This window comes from Marmota marmota, unplaced genomic scaffold (genome assembly GCF_001458135.2).
Source record: "Marmota marmota marmota unplaced genomic scaffold, marMar, whole genome shotgun sequence".
In the NCBI taxonomy this organism is placed as follows: Eukaryota; Metazoa; Chordata; class Mammalia; order Rodentia; family Sciuridae; genus Marmota; species Marmota marmota.
This window is the reverse complement of record NW_026000130.1, coordinates 17944-42091: the sequence shown is the minus strand read 5'-3', so window position 1 is coordinate 42091 and position 24148 is coordinate 17944. Positions and strand designations below refer to the sequence as shown.

Here is a 24148-nt window from a genome sequence, read left to right as displayed (position 1 = left end):
TTTAAATCCTGGGTACATTAATGAATAGGTATATATTCATGTGTATATAAGATTATCTATACTCTCAAAATTTATATCTCATATTTTATGTATGTGTATTTTTTCTAGGGAGAAGCTTCACAGCTTTTATCAGATTATCAAAGATGCCATAACTAAAAAATATTAAAAATATAGAGTGATGTCAGCAAGATGGTAGAGTAATAGGCCACAGATTTCATTCCCCTAGAGATACTGACTTAACCACAGTATAGAATTCAGAGATGTTCTTATGAGAACTCTAGAAACCAATTAGAAAGTCAGTACCAAGGCAAGGGCAAAGTCAAGACCAGCTGCACAAAAACAGTAAGAATCTACTCATTAATAGTCCTTCCCTACAAATCAGATTGTGGTAAGGAAAAAAAATCCCAATTATTGGATTTTCCCTTGGGAAAGAAAGAGAATAGTGGATCATATGCCCAATGTTCTGGCTTTCTGGGGCCTTCAAAGGAACTGATTTATGTCTTGTCCGACCCTGAATGCTGAAGGGTATACTTTGTATGCCTGGGAATTCCTAAGAACCAAGGAGAGCCTGGTGGTTTGGTGCAGACCAGAGAACCAGCAATACTGCAGACAGACACCAGAGGAAGAAAGAAATGATGAGCTCCTGGGTGTGGGGGGGGGACCTCTCTATTTGAGAAATTCCATGTATAAGTTCAGAGAGATAATGTTCCCAGAAAAGGCTTGAGAGGTCAATAGAATATCTAGGTGTGCCACTTGGCAAAGGTCTGTAAAGACTGGAAAGATAGTTGTTTTTTCAAATGCTGACACTGTGACAAAAAACAAGAAGGCATATGAAGAAACAGAAAAACATGTACCAATTAAAGGACCAAAATAAGTCTTGATGTAAAGAAAGATGTCTATTAATAAGCTGTAAAAGAATTCAAAATAATTGTCTTAAAAGAACTCAGTGAGTTACATACAAGAGAACAGAGACAACTTAAGGAAGTCAGGGTAACAATGCATGAACAAAATGAGAATATCAACAGAGATATAAACTATTAAAAAAAATGGATCAGGGGCTGGGGTTGTGGCTCAGTGGTAGAGTGCTCACCTCGCATGTGCGAGACCTTGGGTTCTATCCTCAGCACCACATAAAAATAAATAAGTGAAATAAAGGTATTATGTCCAACTACAACTAAAAAATAAATATTTTAAAAAATGGACCAAACCCTGGTGAGGGACAGGTTTTTCTTGTGCCCTCTCCAGAACCTGAGACGATGCACTACCAATAGAGAAGGCTACCCAGTCCTGCCTCAGCCTGGACCCCTGGGGCTCAGAAAGACAGCAAGGGGCACTGAGCCCCCATGTCAAAGTTAAATGTTTTTGTTTCATTGTAGCTCTTCCCCTCCCCCCCACTTTTCTGATGATTGATTTACAAAAGAAAGTAAGCTGCTCAGGAGGCTCTGGAAGTGGGGTGGAGGAAGCAAGAAGACTAACCTTTAGGAGGGGTAGGGGTGTTTTGCCAAAAGCCTGGGTAGAGTGGTCTGGATCATCTGGCACCCTCCCAAATGGGAACCTCAAAGTACCTCTTGTGTGGAAGGGTTCCTGGATTCTCTCCAGCCCCACCCTCTCCTTCAGCCATGTTGATGGCAGAGGCAGAGAACATAAGAACTTACAGCCCGATTCTCACTGGAGAGGAAAACTTTGTCATCTGGCTTTGCGGAGAAGGTTCCACCTTAACGCTCATAGTACATTATCTTTACCATGTGCTAGGATATCACATTTAAAAGGACCAAAAAAAAAAAAAAAGAAAAAAAAAAAAGTAAAATACTTGAATGAGCTTGTAACATTAATATTATTGAGAGTATCTGTTTTCCAGGCTGAAGTGATTCATTCATTATTCTATTCCTGCTTTAGTCCTTTGTAATTTGTGGTAATTATGCTTTTCTTTTTAATACAAAAAATGTATAAAAATAAAAATTTGAAGAGGCAAAATAAAAAAAAAGGACCAAAGAGTAACCCTAAAACTGAAGAATATAATAACTGAAGTAAAAAATTCACTAGAGGGATCCAGTAGCAGAAGAAAGAATCAGGGAACACAAAGACAAGTCATTAGAAATTATTAAGTCAGAGGAGCAAAAAGAAAAATGGATGAAGGAAACCTAAGGGGAGTATAGAATAAAATGAAATGTTCAGAAAGATGCATTAAGGAAGTCCCAGAGGAAAATAGAGAAGGGGTTAGGTAGCTTATTTGAATACATGGTGGCCTATGACTTCGCAAATCTGAGGATAAAAATGGATATTCAAATTTAAGAAAGCTCCAAGGACTTCAACTAGGATGAACCCAAATAGGTCCATATAGAGCTTATTATAATCAAACTGTCATAAGTCAAAGACAAAGAATCTTGAAAGTGGCAAGAGAAAAGCCGTTCATGACATAAAAGAAATGTGCCATAAGATTATTGGTGTATTTCTCAATTAGAAGGGAGAATATAATATGAATGCTTCATCAAAACTAAAACCTTTTGAGCTGTGGGTGTGTCTCAGTGGTAGAGTGCTTGCCTAGCATGCACAAGGCCCTAGGTTCAATCTGTAACACTGGGGGGAGTAGGGGGAAAAACCTTTTGTGCTCCTAAGGACACCATCAAGTAAGTTAAGACAACCCAAAGAATGGGAGAAAATAATTGAAAATCATATACTTGATAAGTAGCTGTGCCCAGAAGATATGAAGAACGTTTACAATGTAACAATAAAAAAAATAAACAACCCAGTTAAAAGTGGGTATTGGATTTGAGTAGATACTTCTTCAAAGAAGAAATACAAATGGCCAATAAACCAATTAAAAGATGCTTAGATCATTAAACACTAGGGGTAAAGCTCATCAAAACCACAATTAGATAAAATTTCACATACACTATGATAACTATAATAAGAAAAATCAAAAGGGAAAAATGATAAGGCAAGGATGTGGAGAAATTGGAACGCTCACACACTGCTAGTGTGAATATAAAATGGTGAAATTACTTTTCAGTTTGGCAGTTCTTCAAAGAGTTAGACATAGGGTTACCATATTATCCAGCAATTCCACTTCTAGTATATTTCTGAGAGAAACTTGTATATAAAAGTTGATGGCAGGACTATTCTTAACAGCAAAGAGGTGAAAGCAATTCAAATGTTCATCAACTGAGATGAATACATACAGAAGATGTGGTATTTATGGAATAGGATTCAGCTATAAAAAGGAATAGATGCTGATTATACAGAGTGAAAGACACTAGACACAAAAAACCATGCTGTATAATCCCATTTATATGAAATGTATAGAATGGGCAAATCCATAGAGATAGAAAGTGGATTAATGTTTGACAGGTGCTAGGGAAGGGAGAAATGGGGTATGATTGCTCATAAGCATAGGGGTTCCTTGGGTGTGATTAAAATGCTCTGGAAATAGGTAGTAGTGATGATTGCACCACTTTGTGAACATATTCCTGAGAGAAACAACTCATAAAGAGGAAAGATTTGTGGGGCTGGGATTGTGGCTCAGTGGCAAAGCGCTCGCCTCGCATGTGAGAGACCCTGGGTTCGATCCTCAGCACCACATAAAAAATAAATCAACAAATAAAGATATTGTGTCCATGTATAACTAAAAAAATATTTAAAAAGAGGAAAGATTTGTTTCAGCTCACAATTTCAGAGGAGTTCATGGTTGGTTGTCTCCACTGCTTTGGTGCCCATGGAGAGGCAGAACATCATGGCAGGGAGTATGTGGTGGAGCAAAGCTGCTCATCTCATGGTGATTAGGGAACCTCTTAATCAGAGATCATTAGTACTTACAAATTTATCATTTGGTTAGTATAAAGTAAGGAAAGAAAAATGGTCCTTACAGGGTTGAGGCAGCATGGTATCACTGGAGTTATCATTTTTTTTTTTTTTGTAATGGTCACTTTCTAAGCACCACAAAATATGGAAAGTATAGGGCCTCAAAATATGGCATGTCTATAGTGTGGTAAATTTTGAATATCATGTCATCTTAGATATCTGTGCAAATGTTCCAAGTAGAAATCATGGTAAGCCAGTTTAAAAGTCCATTTCATTTGAAACTTCTATTAAATGATAATCATTAAGAGGAATAACATCATTTTACATGTCACAAAAACTTTCTCTTCAGCAGAAAAGATTACCAAGTAGAGCCGAAGAACATTTCTATAATGCTTGAGAATTCAATATCTTCCTTGATATCATTTTTCAGTCTGGGCATTCAAGCAGGCAGCAGCAGCCTGTCACTTACAGCCCCTGTCATTTCCTGTTCCAGTTCATTAAACCTTAGGCTTTCCCAGAAGCACATGAACCACATGGAAAATCCTCCTGCCAGTCAGGAAAGACCAATTTGAAGGAAGTAAAAATTGATATGCAACTCTGAGTGGGCATGAAGGCCACAATAAATTGCTACCTACACATGGAATTATATTTTGTAGACTGACACTGTGGGAAGAAGGAGCAAGAGCCTTATATTTCAACCTTATGGTTTAGAACTTATTCATATTGACTGGCTTCTCTTTGGTTGCCAAAGGATGAATAAAGTTTAGAAGCTCAGCCAAGTTGACAACCTTTATCTTTGCCTTTTTCTCTAGAAAATGTCCCAAATAAGTCAGCTTATACATACAGGCTACATTCAAAACTTCAATTCTCTAAATAGTTTTTCATCTCTTCTCAGTGATGTTTAAAATTTGAGGACTCCAGAATCACATTAATACAAACACTTGTAAACCTCGAGGACTGCTTTTCCCAGTACAAACCACATGGCTACTTCTGTTGGTCAGTTTTCCATTGCTATGACAAGTATACCCGAGAGAAGCAACTTATGAAGAAGAAAGATTTGTTTTGGTTACAATTTCAGAGTAGTTCATGGTTGATTGTTTCCACTGCTTTTGTGCCAGTGGAGAGACAGAGAATATCACTGCAGGGAGTGTGTGGTAGAGCAAAGCTGCTTACCTCATGGGGACGCAAACAAAGGAAAAGAGAGAAAGGGGCCAGGGTCCCAATATCGCCTTTAAGGACAGATGCCCAATTACCTAACTTCCTCCCTGCCAGAAGTTTCTGATAGCATCCCAGGCTGGCAACCAAGTCTTTAGCATATGGGCTTTTAGGGGTCATTTAAGATCCAGATGATAAAACTACTCCATACCCCAATGGAAACTAGAATAAAATAACATCCTAACATAAAAATGAGAGGGCTTGAAATAATGCAACAGGCATGAAAGAGCCACATTTGAATCAACTTTAGTGAGGAAGGAGCCAACGATGAAAGGGGACTCTGTACTCAGCTCTCCTCTTAGCCATGAGGTACTTGGGATTGTAAAGGCAACAGATAGCTTTCAGGAGCATATTGCTGCCAGATCTTATGCCTCCTGTTCTCTCCTGCTTCATAAGTGGTGGGCAAAATGTCTGCTTTTATTGGTTTGAAGTAGCCTAACCACTGCCAAAGAACAAATAAAGGAAATTATATAAGCACATTCTTCTCCTAAAATGTCGTTTCCTTCTTGAAGCTATCTTGATTCCCTAGTCAGAACTCACAGATTCCTTCTTTATTCTCTATCACATACTTTCTACTTCCGTTAGTATTTGGAACTATTTTCCATGTGAGGAATATGTTTACAGGTCTTCCACTCTCACTAAGTCATACACTTCCACAGCTCAGGGACCAAGTCATTATATCTCTGATCTCTAGTAGCAAGTAGAGTGCTTTATAAATGTTTGGTGCAAAATAAATGCTTGGTGAATGAATAAATATGATGATGTCAGCTTTGTGATGACTGCAAGTTATGATGCTTTTAGGAGTTCTTTTGAAAGTCAAAAGCAAGTAGGATCCTTCCTACTTAGCTGCTTTCTATACCCCAATTTCTTTTCTCTGTATTTGGTATCATGATAGTGTTCACTGAAGATGTCTTCCTGGGAATAACTGTATATTCAATATGTGTATTTTGATAATCCTCAATACACCATCTATTGGAGTAGATTTCCAAGGTTTAACTGAATTCAATGGGCAAAGTTCCAATTGGTTTAAGGAGACAAAAGGGGCCCTGTTTCCTCTGTCACAGTGTATACTAGCTGTCTGATGTCTCAGCAGAAGTTCTGAGATTCTAAAAACTGAGAGCATGACTCCACAAGACTCCAACAGATGCTACCAATATGAAATGATTAAGAAGAGCAAAGAAGGAACTCCAGATTTCTTTTCACTGGGAAGGAAAAATTGTCCTTAGCACTCAAAGGACAAGGTGTAAATAGAGACTGATTGATGAGGAGTAATAAATGCTTCAGATATAGTCAAACAACACAAATATTTCTAAAGAGAGAAAAAGTTAAAAATGGTCAGTGACGCTGAGTGCAGTGGCATGTGATTGTAGTCCCAGCACTTGGAAGTCTGAGATTGAAGGATGGCTGAATTCAAGACCAGCCTGGACAAAATAGCAAGAACTTGTCAATAACTCACTAACTACCCAATTAACTAAATCCCACCAGTCAAAGTCATCTCAAACAAGATTTTCTTCCCTTTTATCTGTTTTATGTGTTATTTACTATGGGTATAAGGTTTGGCAAAACTTTTAACAACTAAAGAATTTTGACCTTTATTGTGAATAATGGCACAACGCACAATACCCACTTCCAAAACAAATAAGATACTTTGTTATGACAGACAGGAACAATTTCCAGTCTTTTATCACTGAAAAGAAAGGGGAGAGAGAAAGGAAGCTGGGAAATTATTTGAATATCACATAGTACTTTGGAGTTCATTAGGCCATTATCCCTAGAGTTAGATTTAATCAGAGTACAAACTCAAACCTTTTAATTGGCAAGAAACAAGTCTTTAACTTGGGATTTCTGTGTTTGAGTTGTAAGTCAGGTTTATAGAAAAGTAATCAGAAACTAGCTTGATTGAAGACAAGAAAGAGCCTTGAAATTAGAGCTATGAGACTCTGGGTTGTGCTTGTAACTTGCTCTCTTAAGCTTATGGACCTTGAGCAAATTACTTAAACTCTGATCTATAAACTAAATGACTAGACTTTGATGATTTCCAACCCTCCCTGTAGCATTATGAATTTTTAATTGTTTAACATTTTCTTTAAGTCATTGATTAGTTCATTCAATTATCTATTTGAAAACCTTCCAGGAACATAATAAATGAAATAAAATTAACAGTACCTACCCTCACGGAAAAGTGAAGGCTTTACCCACAGTTCCTAGTGTAGAGCCAGGACCAGGTGTTCATCCATCCATTCAAATTCTAAACAAAGGTCACAAGGAGCCCAGCAAAGAATGAACAGGAAAAGGAGAAGGAGAAACTTCACAGAAGATTAGAGAGGGTAAATTATCATATCAGTCCATCAATGTTTATTGAGTATTCATAGTGTGCTAGGCACTGTGCTGAGTAGTTGGAGATCCTGAGGTGGTAACTCAGACCTCTGATAAAGCTTATTTCTATTCTAGATGGTGGAGATAGAAGAATAGGTTAACAAAGAAGTGAAATCCAATTGAGATAAATTCTGAAAATTTATCAGAAAGCCAGGTGTGGTGGCAAACGCCTGTAATTCCAGCAGCTCAGGAGGCTGAGATAGGAGGATTGCAATTTCAAAGCCAGCCTCAGCAACGGAGGCACTGAGCAACTCAGTGAGACTCTAAAATACAAAATAGAGCTGAGGATGTGGCTCAGTGGTTGAGTGCCCCTGAGTTCAATTCCTGGTTTAAAAAAAGAAAAGAAAAGAAAAGAAAAGAACTATGAATGGGAAGGATTGCCATTAATAAAGGGAGGGAGAAGGTTTTGGGACATAGTATTAGTTAAGTGAACTTAGACCTGAAGACAGATGACAATTAGGACAGCCAGCACAGGGTCCAGGCAGGGACACATGTTAGTGGTGAGGTTGGAAGGAACCAAGTCCATGTGTGTGGTTGAAGTTGTTACTTCTGGAAAGTATGAGTACTGCTTTGGTTCTATACTTTTGAATGGCAGGACTGGGAAGAAGGAGGGCACTATTGCTGAGGTTTTGAAAACCTGCACTAAAGGAATTTTATTCATTATCTTCTAACTCTTGGTCTTAGCAGCTTGAATCTATTCATCTCAGAAATAAAATAAAAACAGGTGTCAAGCAGCCCACTCCTTCCTCCATTGTCGCAGGGAATCCCACTGCAGAGGTTCAAGGGAGTTTAGGGAAGGAAGTTCCACAGGGTGCAATTTATATACTTGGGGGCTGGAGTTGTAGCTCAGCGGTAGAGCTCTCACCTAGCACGTGCAAGGCCCTGGGTTGGATCCTCAGCACCACATAAAAATAAACAAATAAAATAAAGGCGTTGTGTCCAACTGCACCTTAAAAATAAATATTTTACACACACACACACACACACACACACACACTTGGACACACAGGAAATGCTGTGAGGCAGACCCTTGCCCTGCTGCTGCCAGGGGTGACCTCTGCAGAAGGGGCTGAGTTCAGGGGCAGGGTAAGGAGACTCAATGTAGATTTTGTTTTATTTTCATAATTACACATTAATATTGAAAAGAATACATACTGGGTCACTCGCGGGGAAGAGGTGCGAGATGCCCTGGAAGACTGAGGAGCTCTGCGCATTGGATCCCGAACCCGTCCTTCTGTTGGACCTCAGGTCCCTCCCGGTACAAGCCTGTCCGGCCCGCACCGCCCTGCCCTGTCCTCGGGTCTCTCTGGGACTCCCAGCCCAGCCCAGCGCCTCACCTTGGTGGGTAGGCACCGCCTCAGGAAGCCCCAGGAGGCTGTCCTCATCCTACAGGTTGCCCAGGTGGGACGGCCCAGGACGCAAGCTTCCAGGCGCCTTGACCTTGGTGCGGTCCCTGATCGCGCCCCAGACTCCCGAGGCAGCGCGAGCTCGGTGCGGGTCCCTCCAGCCTGGGAGCGGGCGCGAGCTCTCAGAAGGGCGGGAGAAACCGGCGCTGGTTGCTGGAGGACTCCGGAGTGGAAGCCAGAGCCCAGCGGGCTGTGAGGGGTCCCGCCTTGAAGGGGGCCTTATCTGCCACTCGCCCCTTCTTTGCATATTCATGAGGTTGAGCTCCGCCTTCCGCTCCGGAAAGCCGCGGAGAGAAAATACGTTATTCATGAGGAAGGATCGCCCCGCCCGGGAAAGCCGGGCTGATTATTCAAGAGCCTGAGGGGGTCGGTTTGGAAAAGGACGCGGAGTCGGGATGAGAGGGAGGCATCGACTGGCTGAGGTGAGCTGTCCAGGGCCCAGGTCTCTGCAGAAAAGGCGCTTGGGCGTTGTTAGTCACAAGTTTTTCCTGTTAAATTTTGTTTTCTTTTTCTTCTTACTTGAGACTTTTAAGTTTGATTTAAAAGTTTTTCGCAAGGGTCCAACATATTCTGAGGGGAAGCAGAAAAACCCACCGAAGGAGGCGGCAGAGGGGAGGCGACCACCCCCCACGACTTTCCACTAGAAAATTCCACACTTTACGAAAAGGAGCTGAAGAAGGAAATAGAAATGCGGTGAGACACCCGCATCCTGCCCTCTAGTAGCTTTAAGATTCACTTCTGAGGCGCTGCAGGGACGGGCCTGGGTGAGGGCCCCGCAGCCATCATTAGCCACCAGGCAGCCACGGGCTGTGCCCTGGGAGGAGGCGCCTGTGGAGCTTTAGGGGTCTTCCTCGACCTGCCCAGGTTCTCTCCGCCATTGGCAGGTCCCCCTGTAATCACTGCCTGGTGCAGACCAAGAGATGAGCCAGGTGGCCCCCAGTCTCCCCGGGATGGCCTGGCTCCTCTTTCGCCTTATGGAGGATTTGCCTTTTTATCTTTGTAGACTTCAGTCCTCCAAACAGGCCAGGGCGGCCAGTGTCCTAGAACTTAATACTGGCCAATCACCAAAATGTGTCAGGTATGCAGAGCGCTTGACTGGCTGTGCCCACCTGGCGGAAAGGAAGAAAAGGCTTGGTTGTTGCCCCTGAAGGGGTTTAAAATCTCATTAGGATGATAATCCACTCTCTCCCCCATTGACTCTAGGTCCCTTGAGGTAGGAACTGTGTCTGCCCCGTTTTTAATCCTGCAGGATGCCTGGCACATCGCAGTTGCCTAGTGAATGTTGAATGAGTAATTGAAGTAGCATGAAACAGATATTTCCAAGACCAAAAGAGCATGACCAAATACCCAGTTAATATGGTGGAAACCATTTACTCTGAATGAGCACGGAGTAGCAGAATTATTAGGGTCAAATGGAATTTGTTAAACTGCTGAATAATAATTTATTGAAGCAAGCTCTCTAACAGGTCTACATCACTGAGTGAACTTTGGCAAAGTTTTCTTGCTGACCTTCACTTTCTTTTTCTTCTGGCTTTTATGTTTTACATTTAAATCCATGGTCCATTTTGAATTAATTTTTGTACATGGTATGAGCTTTAGGGTTAGGTTTGTTTCTTTCCTCTTTTTCTTTCTCCTCCCACTACACTTTCTGCTTGGGACATCCTCTTGTTCTACCACTGTTTGTTGAAAAGACTGTCCTTTCTTCACTAAGTTCATTTTCCCCTTCTTTAAAATGAAGGGGTTGAATTAATATTAAGAGGAAATCTCTGTCCCCTTTCAGCTTTATGAATCTTTTCAATTCATTTCTCCTGACGTGCACTCTCTTTGGGCAAAGCTATCCTTCATATCATATATGTGTAAAGAAGATCATCTAGTTAAAATTCAGAATTCATCTGTTGGTTATCGTTCAGTTAATAGGGGATTTTCCTGTAAAAACTATGGATTGGGAAATTATGTGAAAACATGTAGAAATTCATAGTATTAAAAAAAAAGAAGAGGCTGGGGTTGTGGCTCAGCGGGAGAGTGCTCGCCTAGCACGTGCAAGGCACTAGGTTCGATCCTCAGCACCACATAAAAATAAATAAATAAAATAAAGGTATTGTGTTCAACTACACAAAAAAAAAAGTTAAAAAAGAAACCCTTATTGTATCAAGTATGACTTTTGGAGGACGAACCTAAAAAATTCTGGGTTTTACTTCACTTGGAATGGAAAAAAAAAAAAGATGGTTTAGGTCTCAATTAACAAAACAACAGCTGGTTAAAATTTCTTTTGGATTCATTCATAGAAAGGGTAAAATAGTAATTGTGCCATCATTTAAAACAAGAGTATTTGATATGTAGGTCAAGAGCTAAGTCAGTTTTTCCCCAAAGGAACACAGAAATCTCAACTCTCAAGAAGATCATTAATCTTTGTCACAGAGACAACATATCAAATGAGTGAATGATATAGTTGCCCTGTGAAGTTTCAGATGTTTGTGGATCCAGTATACAAACAAATACATAAGCAAAAGACATTTGAAAGAGTTATATTCTTAAAGTCCATAGTTGTAAAATCTCTTTTTGTTTTGTTTGGTCTGATCTAAAGCTGAAATGACAACAACATGGATAAAATGAGAAGTGAACCCATTTGAGAAATATTAAGGAGACTGGACAGAGGAATAAGGAGGGGATCAGAGTTCAGTCAGGTATTTTAGGCTTGGTATCTGCTGATGTCTTTCACTTAGCCAGAGAACAGATGTAGATTTTTAGGAAAAAGAACTCACATTTGCATGTGCTAAGTACATCAATTAGAATTATCTAATAGACTGGTAGAGTTACTGGCTAGCAATTGACAAGAAGAACAACCTGGTCTGGGGATACACATACAAAAATTGTTAGAATAGAAAGTGTAATTGAAAATTAGAGTATATTTGTTCATCCAGGGAGTGTGTTTAGAAGTGAAAAAAGAAGAGCTCCTAGGACAGACCTGGAGGAACATAAAGATGACAGTGGAAAATGGGCAGGGAAAAAATTTGCACTGCACAGTTAGAACAACTGGAATGCTAGAGGAAAATCAGAAGATTGAACACAAATTTCTTAAAGCAAACATGATTTGTTACATATAATGAAATATGTATCAGAGAATGTACAAGTGTTTTTACAAATAATGACTAATTTGATCCTTGAAATAGCCCTGTGGAAGTAAGTACTGTTATTATCTCTATTTTTTAAATGAGAAAATTGAGGCACACAAATTGGGCAAGGTCATATGGTGAGTAAATTTCAGATCAAGATGGGATTTTAGGCAGTCTGGCTCCAGAATAGTACAAGTGCTTAACTGCTATGCTATGCTACCTCTTCTGATAAACAGATACTCACATAAGAGCCATGGAAAGTTGTATCTATTGTCTCCATTTTGCAAAAAGGAAACCTAGTCCCAGAGATATTAAGTAATTTAGCTAGAATCACACAACTGCTATCTAGTTGAGGCAGAATTTGAACCCAGATCCCTTAAATCCAAAGTCTCTTCTATTAGATTGTACTTCTGTTATTTTTCTCTGCATCCATACATTTCTGTGTATACAATTTAATTTTACTCATAGATAGCAATTCTTAATGAGTTTACCCTGTACTAAAAGAGCCTAACTGGAATCTTTTCTCACAAGCAAGTGCTCTGGATGTCTCAGGATTTTCAGTGATAATATCATTTTAATCCAGGCTGTCCATACACTCTAAAAAAATATAGGTGTAGTAGTGCTTGTGTTCTAGTTGGTTGATACTATTTTCAGGGCTCAATTCTCTAGACATGCCATCAGAATATCTTATGATCATAGAGAAATAAAAAAAGACTCCACCAGTATAGAAAGCCATTTAAAAGTCATTATTCCTTTTATTTATTGTCTCTAAAACGAATAACTACCCCAGTAGGGGGTCATGATTAAACCAAGCAACTAGATCTGAAAGTCTTATTGCTATTCTCCCCTGCTCCTCAAGAATTTTAATTCTTGAAATTTAAGAGTCAACAGTTGTGTTGACTCTCTGGGTTCGATCTTCAACACCATATAAAAATTAACAAATAAAATAAAGGCATTCTGTCTTAAAAAAAAAAAAAGAAAAGAAAAGAAAAGAAAAGAAATTGTCATAGAGTGTCCCCTAGTGCTGCTCTGAAGAAGTAATTTGAAAGAAATTAAATATTACCTGTTTATAATCTCTATCACCACCTTGTGGCAGTGCCCTGAAATAATTCTGCCCTCTTACTGGCAAAAATCTTCTAGAATCTTGAATTAACTGATAATGCAACAGGGAATGGCCTATCCTGGATGATCCAGAATGAAATTGCTTCAAATGTGTTATTTTACAAATATTTTCATCACAATTCCATAAAACATTGAAAAGATACCCCAAAGGAAATTAAATTAAGGCCTTTGAAAAGGAAAGCTCTAATTTAGTTTTTGTAGAAGCAAAAAGGTGAAAACTAAATATTTATTAACTTTTTTTTTTAAGTTTGGAACACTATACACAAAACACACCTCACCTGTGCTCAAGTGTACAATTTAGTGGCACAAAGAACCTTCACTATGTTGTGTAACTGTCACCACTATGCATTTCCAAACCTATTTTCCCCTTAAATCACCTCCATTCAAAAGAAACTCTACCCATTAAATTTACCATTCTTTGCACTCCTGGTAACCCCTATTCTGCATTATATCTTAATGAATTTGCCTGCTATGGTTACCTTGTCCATGAAATCATTTAGTATTTGTCCTGTTGAGTCTGGCTTTTTTCACTTAGCATAAAGTTTTCAAGGTACATTTACATTGTGGCATGTATCAGAATTTCACTTCTTTCTAAAGATTGAATAGTATTTCCCATATATACCACCTTTTGTTTATATACTTATCTACAATTTGTTGCTTGGTTACTAGGGATTTAACTCACGGACAATTTGCCACTGAACCATACCCCCAGCTGTTTTTATTTTTATTTTTTATTTGGGACAGGGTCTCACTCAGTTGCTTTGAGCCTAAGTTGCTGAAGCTGGCCTTAAAATGTGATCCTCCTAGCTCAGCCTCCCAGGTCGCTGGGAGTACAGGTGTGGACCAGTGTGCCCAACTGTTGTTTTGTTTTTGAGACAAGTTCTCATTGTTTTCCTGGGCTGAAGTAAACCTCTGCCTCAGTCTCCTGAGTAGCTAGGACTGCTGGCCCATACCACCACAACTACTGATTCATTCATTTACTGATAGACATTTGGATTTGGATTGTTTCTACTTTTTTTTGGGGGGGGGAGGGGTAGTACTAGAATTGAACCCAGGGATGCTTAACCACTGAGCCATATCATATCTTAAGTCTGGCTTGTTTCCATCTTTTGACTCTTACAAATAATGCTGCTGTGAGTATTATTCTAAAAATACCTGAGTTCCCACTTTAAATCATTTTTTAAATCTGCATACCTAGAAGGGGAATTTCTGGGTTTTATAATTCTGTTTAAAGTTTTGAGGAATTGCCATACCATGTTCCCTAATGGCTGGACCATTTTACAGTTCCATCAAAGTGGATTAGGGTTTTAATTTCTTCCACATCCTCACTAACACTTATCCTTACCCATTGGATAGTCATCCTAAAGGGTATCAAGTGTACATGTCAACTTTTGAGTTTAAAATTTGCAAAAAAATTACATATGAAGTTAGTTCAAGAGGTGCTTCTAAACCCCTGGTATACGCAGAGCACTTTTATACTCTGAGGGAATAAAAAAGGTGAATAAGATATATATTTTTAAATTTTTGTGTGATTTATATTTTCTCCTCCAAATGTATGAATGAAAAAATATCACATAATTTGCATCAGGCAGTTGATAAAATTAATCCACACACCTTATGCTAAATTTATAGAAAATTGGTTTTGGAAATTAAAATGTTTCTTAAACTTATTTACTTATCTAGTTCTCCACTGGAAAATTCACAATAAAATTTTTCTAGTTCAAATTTATTTTATAGTTTAAATAAGAGCAGATAGGACATTTTAGTATTCATTTTTCCTTTGTCTTTTCAAATTTGAGCTGGTTTATTTCTGCCTAATGAACAACTTGGGAAATTGTTTATATAACTGTCCTTGATTTTAGTTTTTTGTTTTTAGAAATTTTCATTTCTATCTTTGGGCCACATAAAGATAGAAAGTACTGTTATGCAAGCTATCTATTTAATTTAAATCTTTTTTTTTGTAGTTGTAGATGGACAGAATGCCTTTATTTTATTTGTTTATTTTTATGTGGTGGTGAGGATTGAACCTAGTGCCTCTACTTAATTTTTTTAATATTTATTTTTATTGGTAATTGGACACAATACCTTTATTTTATTCACTTATTTTTATGTGGTGCTGAGGATCAAACCCAGGACCTCACTCATGCGAGGTGAGCACTTTACTGCTGAGCCACAACTCCAGCCCCTCTACTTAATTTTTAACAGCTTACAATTGTTGAAAGAAAACTGAAACACTCATACAAATGGCTTCTGCTCAGCTCTCTCATTCCATCAGAATACACCTACCATATAATGTATTTGTTTAGAATTAAAAGAAAATAAATGACCATTTAATGAGTCACTTTCAAATTTTTGTGTCTTTTTTTTGGGGGGGGCAGGATTTTTATCTTTTTATCAGTTAATTGGTATTAGTATTCTGGGAGATTTTATCTGCCTAAAGCACTGAGGATATCTAGGAAATTAAAATAGATTACAAAGTTACTTACTGGGTATTTATTTCATATTGATATATTTCTATCTTGTAGAGTAAAAGAAATCACAAAGGGACATTTGGAGATAATGATTTTTTTTGTTAGACATTTACTTCCTGAAGCAATTAGGAATCTTGTGCTGCACATGGTGATAAAGTTATAGTGTAGAGAGAGCACTAACAGAAACTTGAATGTTTGGAGCCTGGGGGAGTATGTTGGTCAGTATTCAATCACTGTGACAAAACGCCTGAGGTAAACAACTTAAAAGGATTTATTTTGGCTCAGGGTTTCAGTTCATGGTTGGTTTGCTCCATTGTTTTGGGGCCTTTGTTGAGACAGAACATCATTGCTGGGAGTAGATGATGGGACAAAGCTGCTCACATCATGGTGGCCAAGAAGCAAACAAAAAGAAAGGAAGGAAACCCAAATGCCAAATATTTTCTCTGATATAAGGATGCTGATTCATAATGGGAATGTGGGGGGAGCGTGGGAAGAATAGACAAACTCTAAATAGGGCAAAGGGGAGGGAGGGGACGGGAGATATGATGATAGGAAAGGCAGTGGGATGTGAGGGATATCATTACTCTAAGTACATGTATGAAGACATGAATGGTGTGACTACGTTGTGTACAACCAGAGATATGAAAAATTGTGCTCTAGATGCATTCTGCTGTCATATATAACAAATTAGAATAAATTAAAAAATATGTATATGAAAGCAGGCAAAAAATGAATGTCTTTGATAGGAAACTTGAGAAAATTCAGTACTTAATGACTAAAGGTTTTGAAAATTCTTTTTCCTTTGTTATAATTCATACATTAAAAACATTTGAAACACTAAATAATGTTAAAAAAAAGAAAGGGCATATGCTCAATGATCAGCTCAATGACTTAACTTCTCCTGACTTCCTAAATTTTCTATCCTTTCCCAATAGTGCCATAGGCTGGCAACCAAGCCTGCTACATATGGGCCTTTGGGGGACATTTAAGATGCAAACTGTAATAGGGCACATGCCAGGGCCAGGTAACCTTGCTGGATTAGGAACTTCATTAATGAATCATTTCTTTATTCATTGAGATTCAGTATTATATGTAACACTGTGTTATTTTCTAAGCATATACCCAAACTAACCCAAACCCCAACTACTTCATCTTCCAGAAATTAATAATTTGGTTAGGGAAATAAGTTCTATAGGAGAGTTAAGTCAATATGCCTATATTTACATATTTGTGAAAAAGAGCAAGGCAATTTAACTCACAGAGATTTGGAAATTCAGTATAGACTGGAATTAATTGTCTATTCCTTATGAAGGAGGTAGGACTTAAGCTGGCTCTTAAATGATAAAAAGACTCTGGAGAGACAATTTTATGAGGAAAACAGCCTATGGTTAGCATGAAATAAGAATAAGCAAGGCATATTTCGGAGAATAACAAAGAACCTATCTTTACTGAAATGGAGAGCTTATGTTGGACAGAAGGTGGGAATGAAATTGGATAGCAACTTTGGGAACAGATTAATATGATCCTCACAGCTGCCCTAAGGAATGTATGCTTTATTATATAGCAAAAGGGAAGTCAGAGGGATTGTTCAGGATAGTAAGTAAAACAATTTTCCTAGGAATATTAAATTATAGCAGAGAGAGGAAATATTGAAGTTGAAGGAGAAATAGGAAAGAGAGAGAGAGAGAGAGTATAGTCGTTTTTCTGGCTTGATTTCAGTGCAGTCTCTAAGTAGACCCTGATCTCATTTGGTTTCCTAAGTGTGTTTTTTTCCTGGGAGGAAAATGCTCTGCTGATTTATGAATACTAATCAGCTTGACAGTTATCTTTCTCAGTGTAAATTAACAAATTAGCCTTTTGATACAACCAAATTTTTGTTGTTTGGACTGCATGAGCTACTTTTCCCAATAAATTTTAAGTCTATGTGGTTTTGTTATTTAGTACTAAAAACAACAATAATAATTATAGAAGCCAATATTTACTCAGCATGTAGGTATATGCCAGGCACTGTGCTAAGAGTTTTTATGTTATTTCAATTTCGCCTCAAAGTAAACGTAAGGAAGAAACTAGAGAAGTACAGTAACTTACCCAAGATCACTTAGCTTGACATCTGAAGAGTCAAACATCACTATGGCATTATATATTATTAAATGATTTTATGGTAATGTGATACAGATTTTCATGGGATTACAGGTATGCACCACTGCCCCTGTCCTCTTCTACTGATTTTGATGTTGGTTTCCTCTTCTTTTTCTAGGGACTTGAGAGGTAATGGTAGATTATTTATTTGATATCTTTCTACTCTTTTAATGAGCTCAATGCTATGAACTTTCCTCTTAGAACCAACTTCATAGTCCCAGAGATTTTGATATGTTGTACCATTATTCTCATTTACCTCTAAATATTTTTTTTATTTCTCCCCTGATTTCTTCTGCCATCCAGTCATCATTGAAAAGTATACTATTTAATCTCCAGATGTTAAGAATGGTTTCTATTTTTTTAATCTCATCATTGATTTCTAATTTCATTCCATTATGAATATAAGGTATTTATCTCTATTGCTTTTGTATTTGCTAAGTATTACTTTGTGACAGTGTTGTGCATAACAGAGTTGTGGCAGAGTTATGGCAGAGTTATGACAGAGTTGTGTATGTGCACTGAATGTGCCATGTCACCTTCTTTTTGTTCTGGGAACACATGAGCACATAGCTACTAAGTGCCTCACATAGTTTCCTCTTTGTTTAGGGAGAGCTCTTACCACAAAACCTGAAGCTGAATCAAGAAACAGAACTATACTCAAAATGCCCTCATGCTCCTGTCTAGTAACTATTCCCTTTTCCCATCAAGAGAAACCACTATCATGGCTTCTAATAGCATAGATTAGTTTCACTTGCTTTTGTATATTTTCTTACAATTAATTTTATTTCCTAAAAAGGAAATGGTGCATCATAGTAGTACATAATGGTGGGTGTTGTTTCATATTTGTGTATGCACACAGCATAGCACTGCTTTTGAATTTTATGTAAACGAAATCATACTTCAGTATTAACTAGTATCTGGTTCCTTTTGCCCAGCATTATGTGTAAGTCACTTATGTTGTTAAATATAATAGTTGATCATTCATGCTCATTGCCCTCTAGCATTCCACTGGTGGAATATACTATGATTTGTTTATGTATTCTACTGTTGAGTATTTGATTAGTTTGCAGTTTGGAGCTTTTACAAATAATGTTATTATGAACATTCAGATACAAATCATTCAGTGAACAAACATATATGGGTGTATACTTATGAGTGGGATATTTAGCGTTATATAATACTTCCAAGTAGTTTTGCACAGTGGTCATACCCATTTACACTCCCACGACCAATATTTAATTGTTTTGTTTCACATCCTTGTCAACATTTAATATTTTCTGATTTTAAGTCTTTTTTGATAAGTCTATAGTGTTCTCTCATTGTGATTTTTCATGTGCATTTTTTTTCTGATGAAGTTCATTTTTTTTTCATTTCTTTATGGGCACTTGGGATTCTTTTTGTGTGGCATCTGTTCAAACCTTTTGCAGTTTTTTTTTCTGTTCTGCTGTCTGTCTTTTTCTTGATGAAATTTAGTTTTTTTAATACATTCTGGATATGAATCCTTTGTCAACATGTATATTGAGAATATTTTTTCTTAATCTTGAATTGCTTCTTTGCTCTTAAGAGTATAGTAATGAACAGAAAAATGTAAGTTTAATTTACTCCAATTAATCAAAATTTGGAAAACACTTTTAAATTAAAATGAATTAACACAACACCAGCTGGAGTTCATGAGACATTTTGTGTTTAGTTTAAAGAATACAGCAAAATTTGCAGTCTCACAGAGTAATTAATTGTGACTTAAATGATCACATTTTAATTTTTGTGTTAAGACATATACACAAATAAACATTTTATAGTATGACAAACATATGCTGAAATGAAAATTCAAGATACCCAACATAAACAGTAAATATTCTATATGTGAGATGACTGTTAATAAACTCTTTAAATAACAAAACAGAGCTGGGTACTGTGGTGCATGCCAGCCTCAGCAAAAGTGAGGTGCTAAGCAACTCAGTAAGATCCTTTCTCTAAATAAAATACAAAATAAGCCTGGGGATGTGGATAAGTGGTCAAGTGCCCCTGAGTTCAATCCCCAGTACTGAAACACACACACACACACACACACACACCAAAAAACTAAAGCCGATTCACAAATTCATGTATCTATTAGTTTCTAATGACATTCTTCATATGGCACAGTATTTCTTAAAGCAGACTACCAATTCACTCAAGAACAACTATATAAATTTGTTTGAAATGCTATACACACACTCACAGTTTAACAGGAAAGTATTGCTACTTTATTTAGAACCCATCTAACATTTTACAGAACCTTTGTATTTCTCAGACTTTTATCTTAAGCACAGCATGCAATTATGGAAATATATGGTAGTAGAAGAGTAAGTAGATTAATAGTAGATGAATAGTAGTTCCATGTGGCCAGAAAGCAGACTGTATGGGAGGGAATAACTGAGTGGGGGCATTGAGGAAAGGGTAGGAGTTGAGGCCACAGAGCTAGACAAGGACAAGATTCTGATGGTTCTCAAGTATACGCTAAAATACTTGAATTATATTCTGTATGGACAGTGAGAGTGTTTTAAGATTTGTGTTCTTGAAAGGTGATTCTGATGGCATTATAGAAGACAGACTGAATGAAAAGAATGGTTGCCAGGAAGATCCAAGGCTACTAAAGTTATAAATTGGAGAAGTGAATATATATATATATTTTTTTTCCATTTAAAAACAAGATTTAATGATGCTCATAGGAACAGTTTGCCCCCATATAGGAAAACTACCCAGTTCTGTTTCAAAAAGTCACAAATTCAGTGCTTGAAAGCCAGTAGGAAGCAGCGGCACCAAGCCTGCCCAGCAGGGACCTCCCAGGCCTTCTGTAGCAGGGTGGGTGCGGCCGCATGTGCTAGTGACCCCTCCCCGATGTCTCAGTACCGCCTGTTCATCTTCTTGAACTTATCATAGTGGTAGTCATCAGTGGCCTTTTCATTAGCAGGATGCTTGCGGTTAGGAGGAGACCGCTCAGGCTCTGGCTTCTCCGTGTCACCCACTCGAAAGGGCCGGGCTTTGGGCTCTTTGTTTCTCTGGATGGGAGCATTGAGCTCCTCATGATAAAATCGGTTGTATTGCACGTAATTCACAGCTATGTTCGTCGGCACGAAGGATGTCTCACTGTCTTTCTTCTTGTTCTGCTGCTCTGCCAGCAGGCGAGCCTTGGCATCCTCCGTGGAAATGATATTTTTTATTTTTGCATCGATGCCCAGGTCCACCTCGGGGATGCCACTCAGCATCTGGTTGGAAAGCATCTCCTCAGTCTTCTTTGCAGAGGAGATGCGGGTGTTTTCAGGAAGTTCATATAGACAGTCCTCTGCGTTCTTTGGCTTGATTTTCAGTTCCTCATGTTCCACAATCCTTTTCCTCTTCTTTAGCTCTGTCTCAATGTACTTCATCATGTCTGCATCTTCATCCCTCCAATTGGTTTCTGCAGGAAACGATGTACCCAGATGAATGTCCTCCTCTTCACTAATCTTATCTTTCCCCCTTTCCTTCAATTTCTTCATGTCCACCATACCACCTGTCTTCATCTGAAAGGGATCATCCACTAGTGTGGTCTCTTCTTTACCTTCTCTCCCACCAGCAGGGCAGCAGCACTCACCACGTTGGGCCTCTTTCTCAAGTTCTGCACCTCTCGGGTCTCTTCCAGTTTTTGCAGAACCTCCTCCAAATCCTGCTCATCTTCCTCCGACTCAGAGTTGGCCCCTCGCTGACGAAACATCTTTCCGGTGACCCACATAGTGGCACCGACCCCCGGGTCCTGCAGCCGCGCCGCCGCGCCGAGTTCCGGGAGAAGTGAGTATATTCTAAGTGAAGGCAGTAGGAGTGACAAGAGAAAAGTGAAGATAGGTGTGAGGGCTCTTTTAATCAATTAATTAATTAATTAATTAATTATTTTTTCATACTTTAAAAAATGTAATTAGTTATACATGACAGTAAAATGAATTTTGATGTATTGTACACAAATGGAGCACAACTTCTCATGCCTTTGGCTGTATAGGGTAATAATGTCTGTCTCATTTTACCGTCCTCCCATCCCTGAAACTCCTTCCCTCCCCTCAATCCTAAAGCAAAGTTCCTTCATTTTTCCCTACCCCCACAACTATGGATCAGTATCTGCTTATCAGAGAAGACATTCAGCTTTTGGTTTTTTTGGGATTGGCTTATTTTCTTTAGCATGATATTCTCTAGTTCCATCCATTTACCTGAAAATGACATAATTTCATTCTTCTTTAAGGCTGAGTAATATTCCATTTTGTGTATGTACCACATTTTCTTCATCCATTCATCTGATGAAGGACATCTAGATTAGTTCCATAGTTTAGCTATTTTGATTTGAGCTGCTGTAAACATTGATGTGGCTGTGTCACTGTAGTATGCTGATTTTAAGTCCTTTGGGTATAGATCGGGGAATGGGATAGCTGGGTCAAGTGGTTGTTCCATTCCAAGTTGTCTGAGGTATCTTCATAATGCTTTCCAAATTGGTTGAACCAATTTGCAGTTCCACCAGCAATGTATGAGTGTACCTTTCCTCCCACATCCTTGCCAACACTTACTATTGCTTGTATTCTTGATAATTACCGTTCTGACTGGCATGAGATGAAATCTTAGAGTAGTTTTGATTTGCATTTCTCTAATTGCTAGAGATTATGAATATTTTTTCAAATGTTTGTTGATCAGTTGTATTTCTTCTTCTGTGAAGTGTCTTTTCAGTTCCTTAGCCCATTTATTGATTGGGTTATTTGTTTCTTTGGTGTTAAGTTTTTTGAATTCTTTATATATCCTGGAGATTAGTGAATAGATTATCTGAGGTAGGTGGGGTAAAGATTTTTTTCTGAGGGCTCTTTTAGAGGGAATTATTAACATTTAATGTTTGGCTATGGAGTACAAAGGAGGGAGAGGAGCCAAAGATAAAGCTGCTTCTAGCCTGAGTGGATGCTGATTCACTTGTCTGAGAATGAACCTGGGATCTGGTCTTAGCCAGGTGTGGTAGAGATCAAATGAGTTTAAGGGATCTTAATCTACAAAGTGGTCTAGGAAGTTCATGTTCAGAAATTAGAAATGTAGAAGTGGGATGCACAATACCGATTAAACCTCTCTGTAGAGTTAGTATCTGAAGCTATGAGAATAGATGTGATTATCCAAGGAGAGAGCATTGAAAAGAGCAAAGAACTGAAGAAAATCCTGGGGGAGACTAACATTTAAAGGGAAGAACAAGTAGAAAAAAGGAGAGATTGAGTTAGGTATGTAGGGGTAGGTGAAAATCGCCTTAGTGTTTTGGGACTGAAATTGTAGCTCAGTGGTAGCAGACTTGCATGCATGAGGCTTTTGATTTGATACTCTATACTGCTAAGACAACAATGAAACAAAATAGTGTTATGGCAGGTAGAAAGAGGAAAAAAGTGAGTGTGAGAGCATAATTTCCAGTGCTTCAAAAAAGTTACACGTTAATATGGAATGAGAAGAAGCAATGGTATGATGCACTTGGTGACTATGGAGAGAACAGTGAAGAATGGAGCCAGGGAGTGGGAGGAACCAGATTTCCATGAGATCTGAGAACTGTATGAGAAAGGAGGAGAGTATACATTTCTAGAAAAATTCCAGTGTTGTGATCTTGAATTACCTGGGTAACTGTTTTGCCTTCTTTTCTGCCTTGAAGATTAAGATCTATTTTTAAAATTTTATTTATCTTAATTAGGTATATATGACAGCAAAATGCATTTTGATTCATCGTACACAAATGCAGCACAACTTTTAATTTTTCTGATTGTACATGATGTAGTATCACTCCATATGTGCAGTCAAATAGGGTAATAATGTCCATCTACAATCAATCAACAAATATATGAAAAAATGTTCAACATCTCTAGTAATTAGAGAAATGCAAATCAAAACTACTCTTAAGATTTCATCTCATGCCAGTCAGAATGCAGTTAACAAGAATATAAACAACAATAAGTGTTGGTGAGGATGTGGGGGAAAAGGCACACTCATACATTGTTGGTGGAACTGCAAATTGGTGCAACCACTCTGGAAAGCAGTATGGAGATTCCGCAGAAAACCTGGAACGGAACAACCATTTGACTCAGCTATCCCTCTCCTCGGTCTATACTCAAAGGACTTAAAATCAGCATACTACAGTAATGCAGTCACATCAATGTTTTTTATAGCAGATCAATTCACAATAGCTGAGTGTACTAATTACAATTCATAGGCCTGCTCTTTAAGATCATTTTACTAATCCATTCTCCATTTTAATTTTGCTATGTGTAGTGATTTTACTTATAGGAATGAATAGACTCTGGAGAGATACTGAATGAAAAATAAATGTGTAAGGATAAGTCTAGTAATTTGGGCATGGGTACCGAAGGAGATTGATCCCAGAGACACTTAAACAGTGAGCCATATCACCAGTCCTTTTCATTTTTTATTTTGAGACAGGGTCTCGCTAACTTGCTTAGGGTCTCACTGAATTGCTGAAGCTGGCTTTGAACTT

At 38.2% G+C, this 24148-nt stretch overlaps 1 protein-coding gene across 1 annotated transcript; it reads right to left on the bottom strand.

The window, feature by feature from the left end:
* Positions 1-20326: 20326 nt before the first annotated feature.
* On the bottom strand, positions 20327-21461 carry LOC107154554 (telomere length and silencing protein 1 homolog). The gene is given in 2 exon segments (XM_048784905.1): positions 20327-21217; positions 21220-21461. Coding segments are annotated over 2 exon segments (864 nt in total). The 5' UTR covers positions 21392-21461; the 3' UTR covers positions 20327-20525.
* Between the last annotated feature and the right edge of the window lie 2687 nt (positions 21462-24148).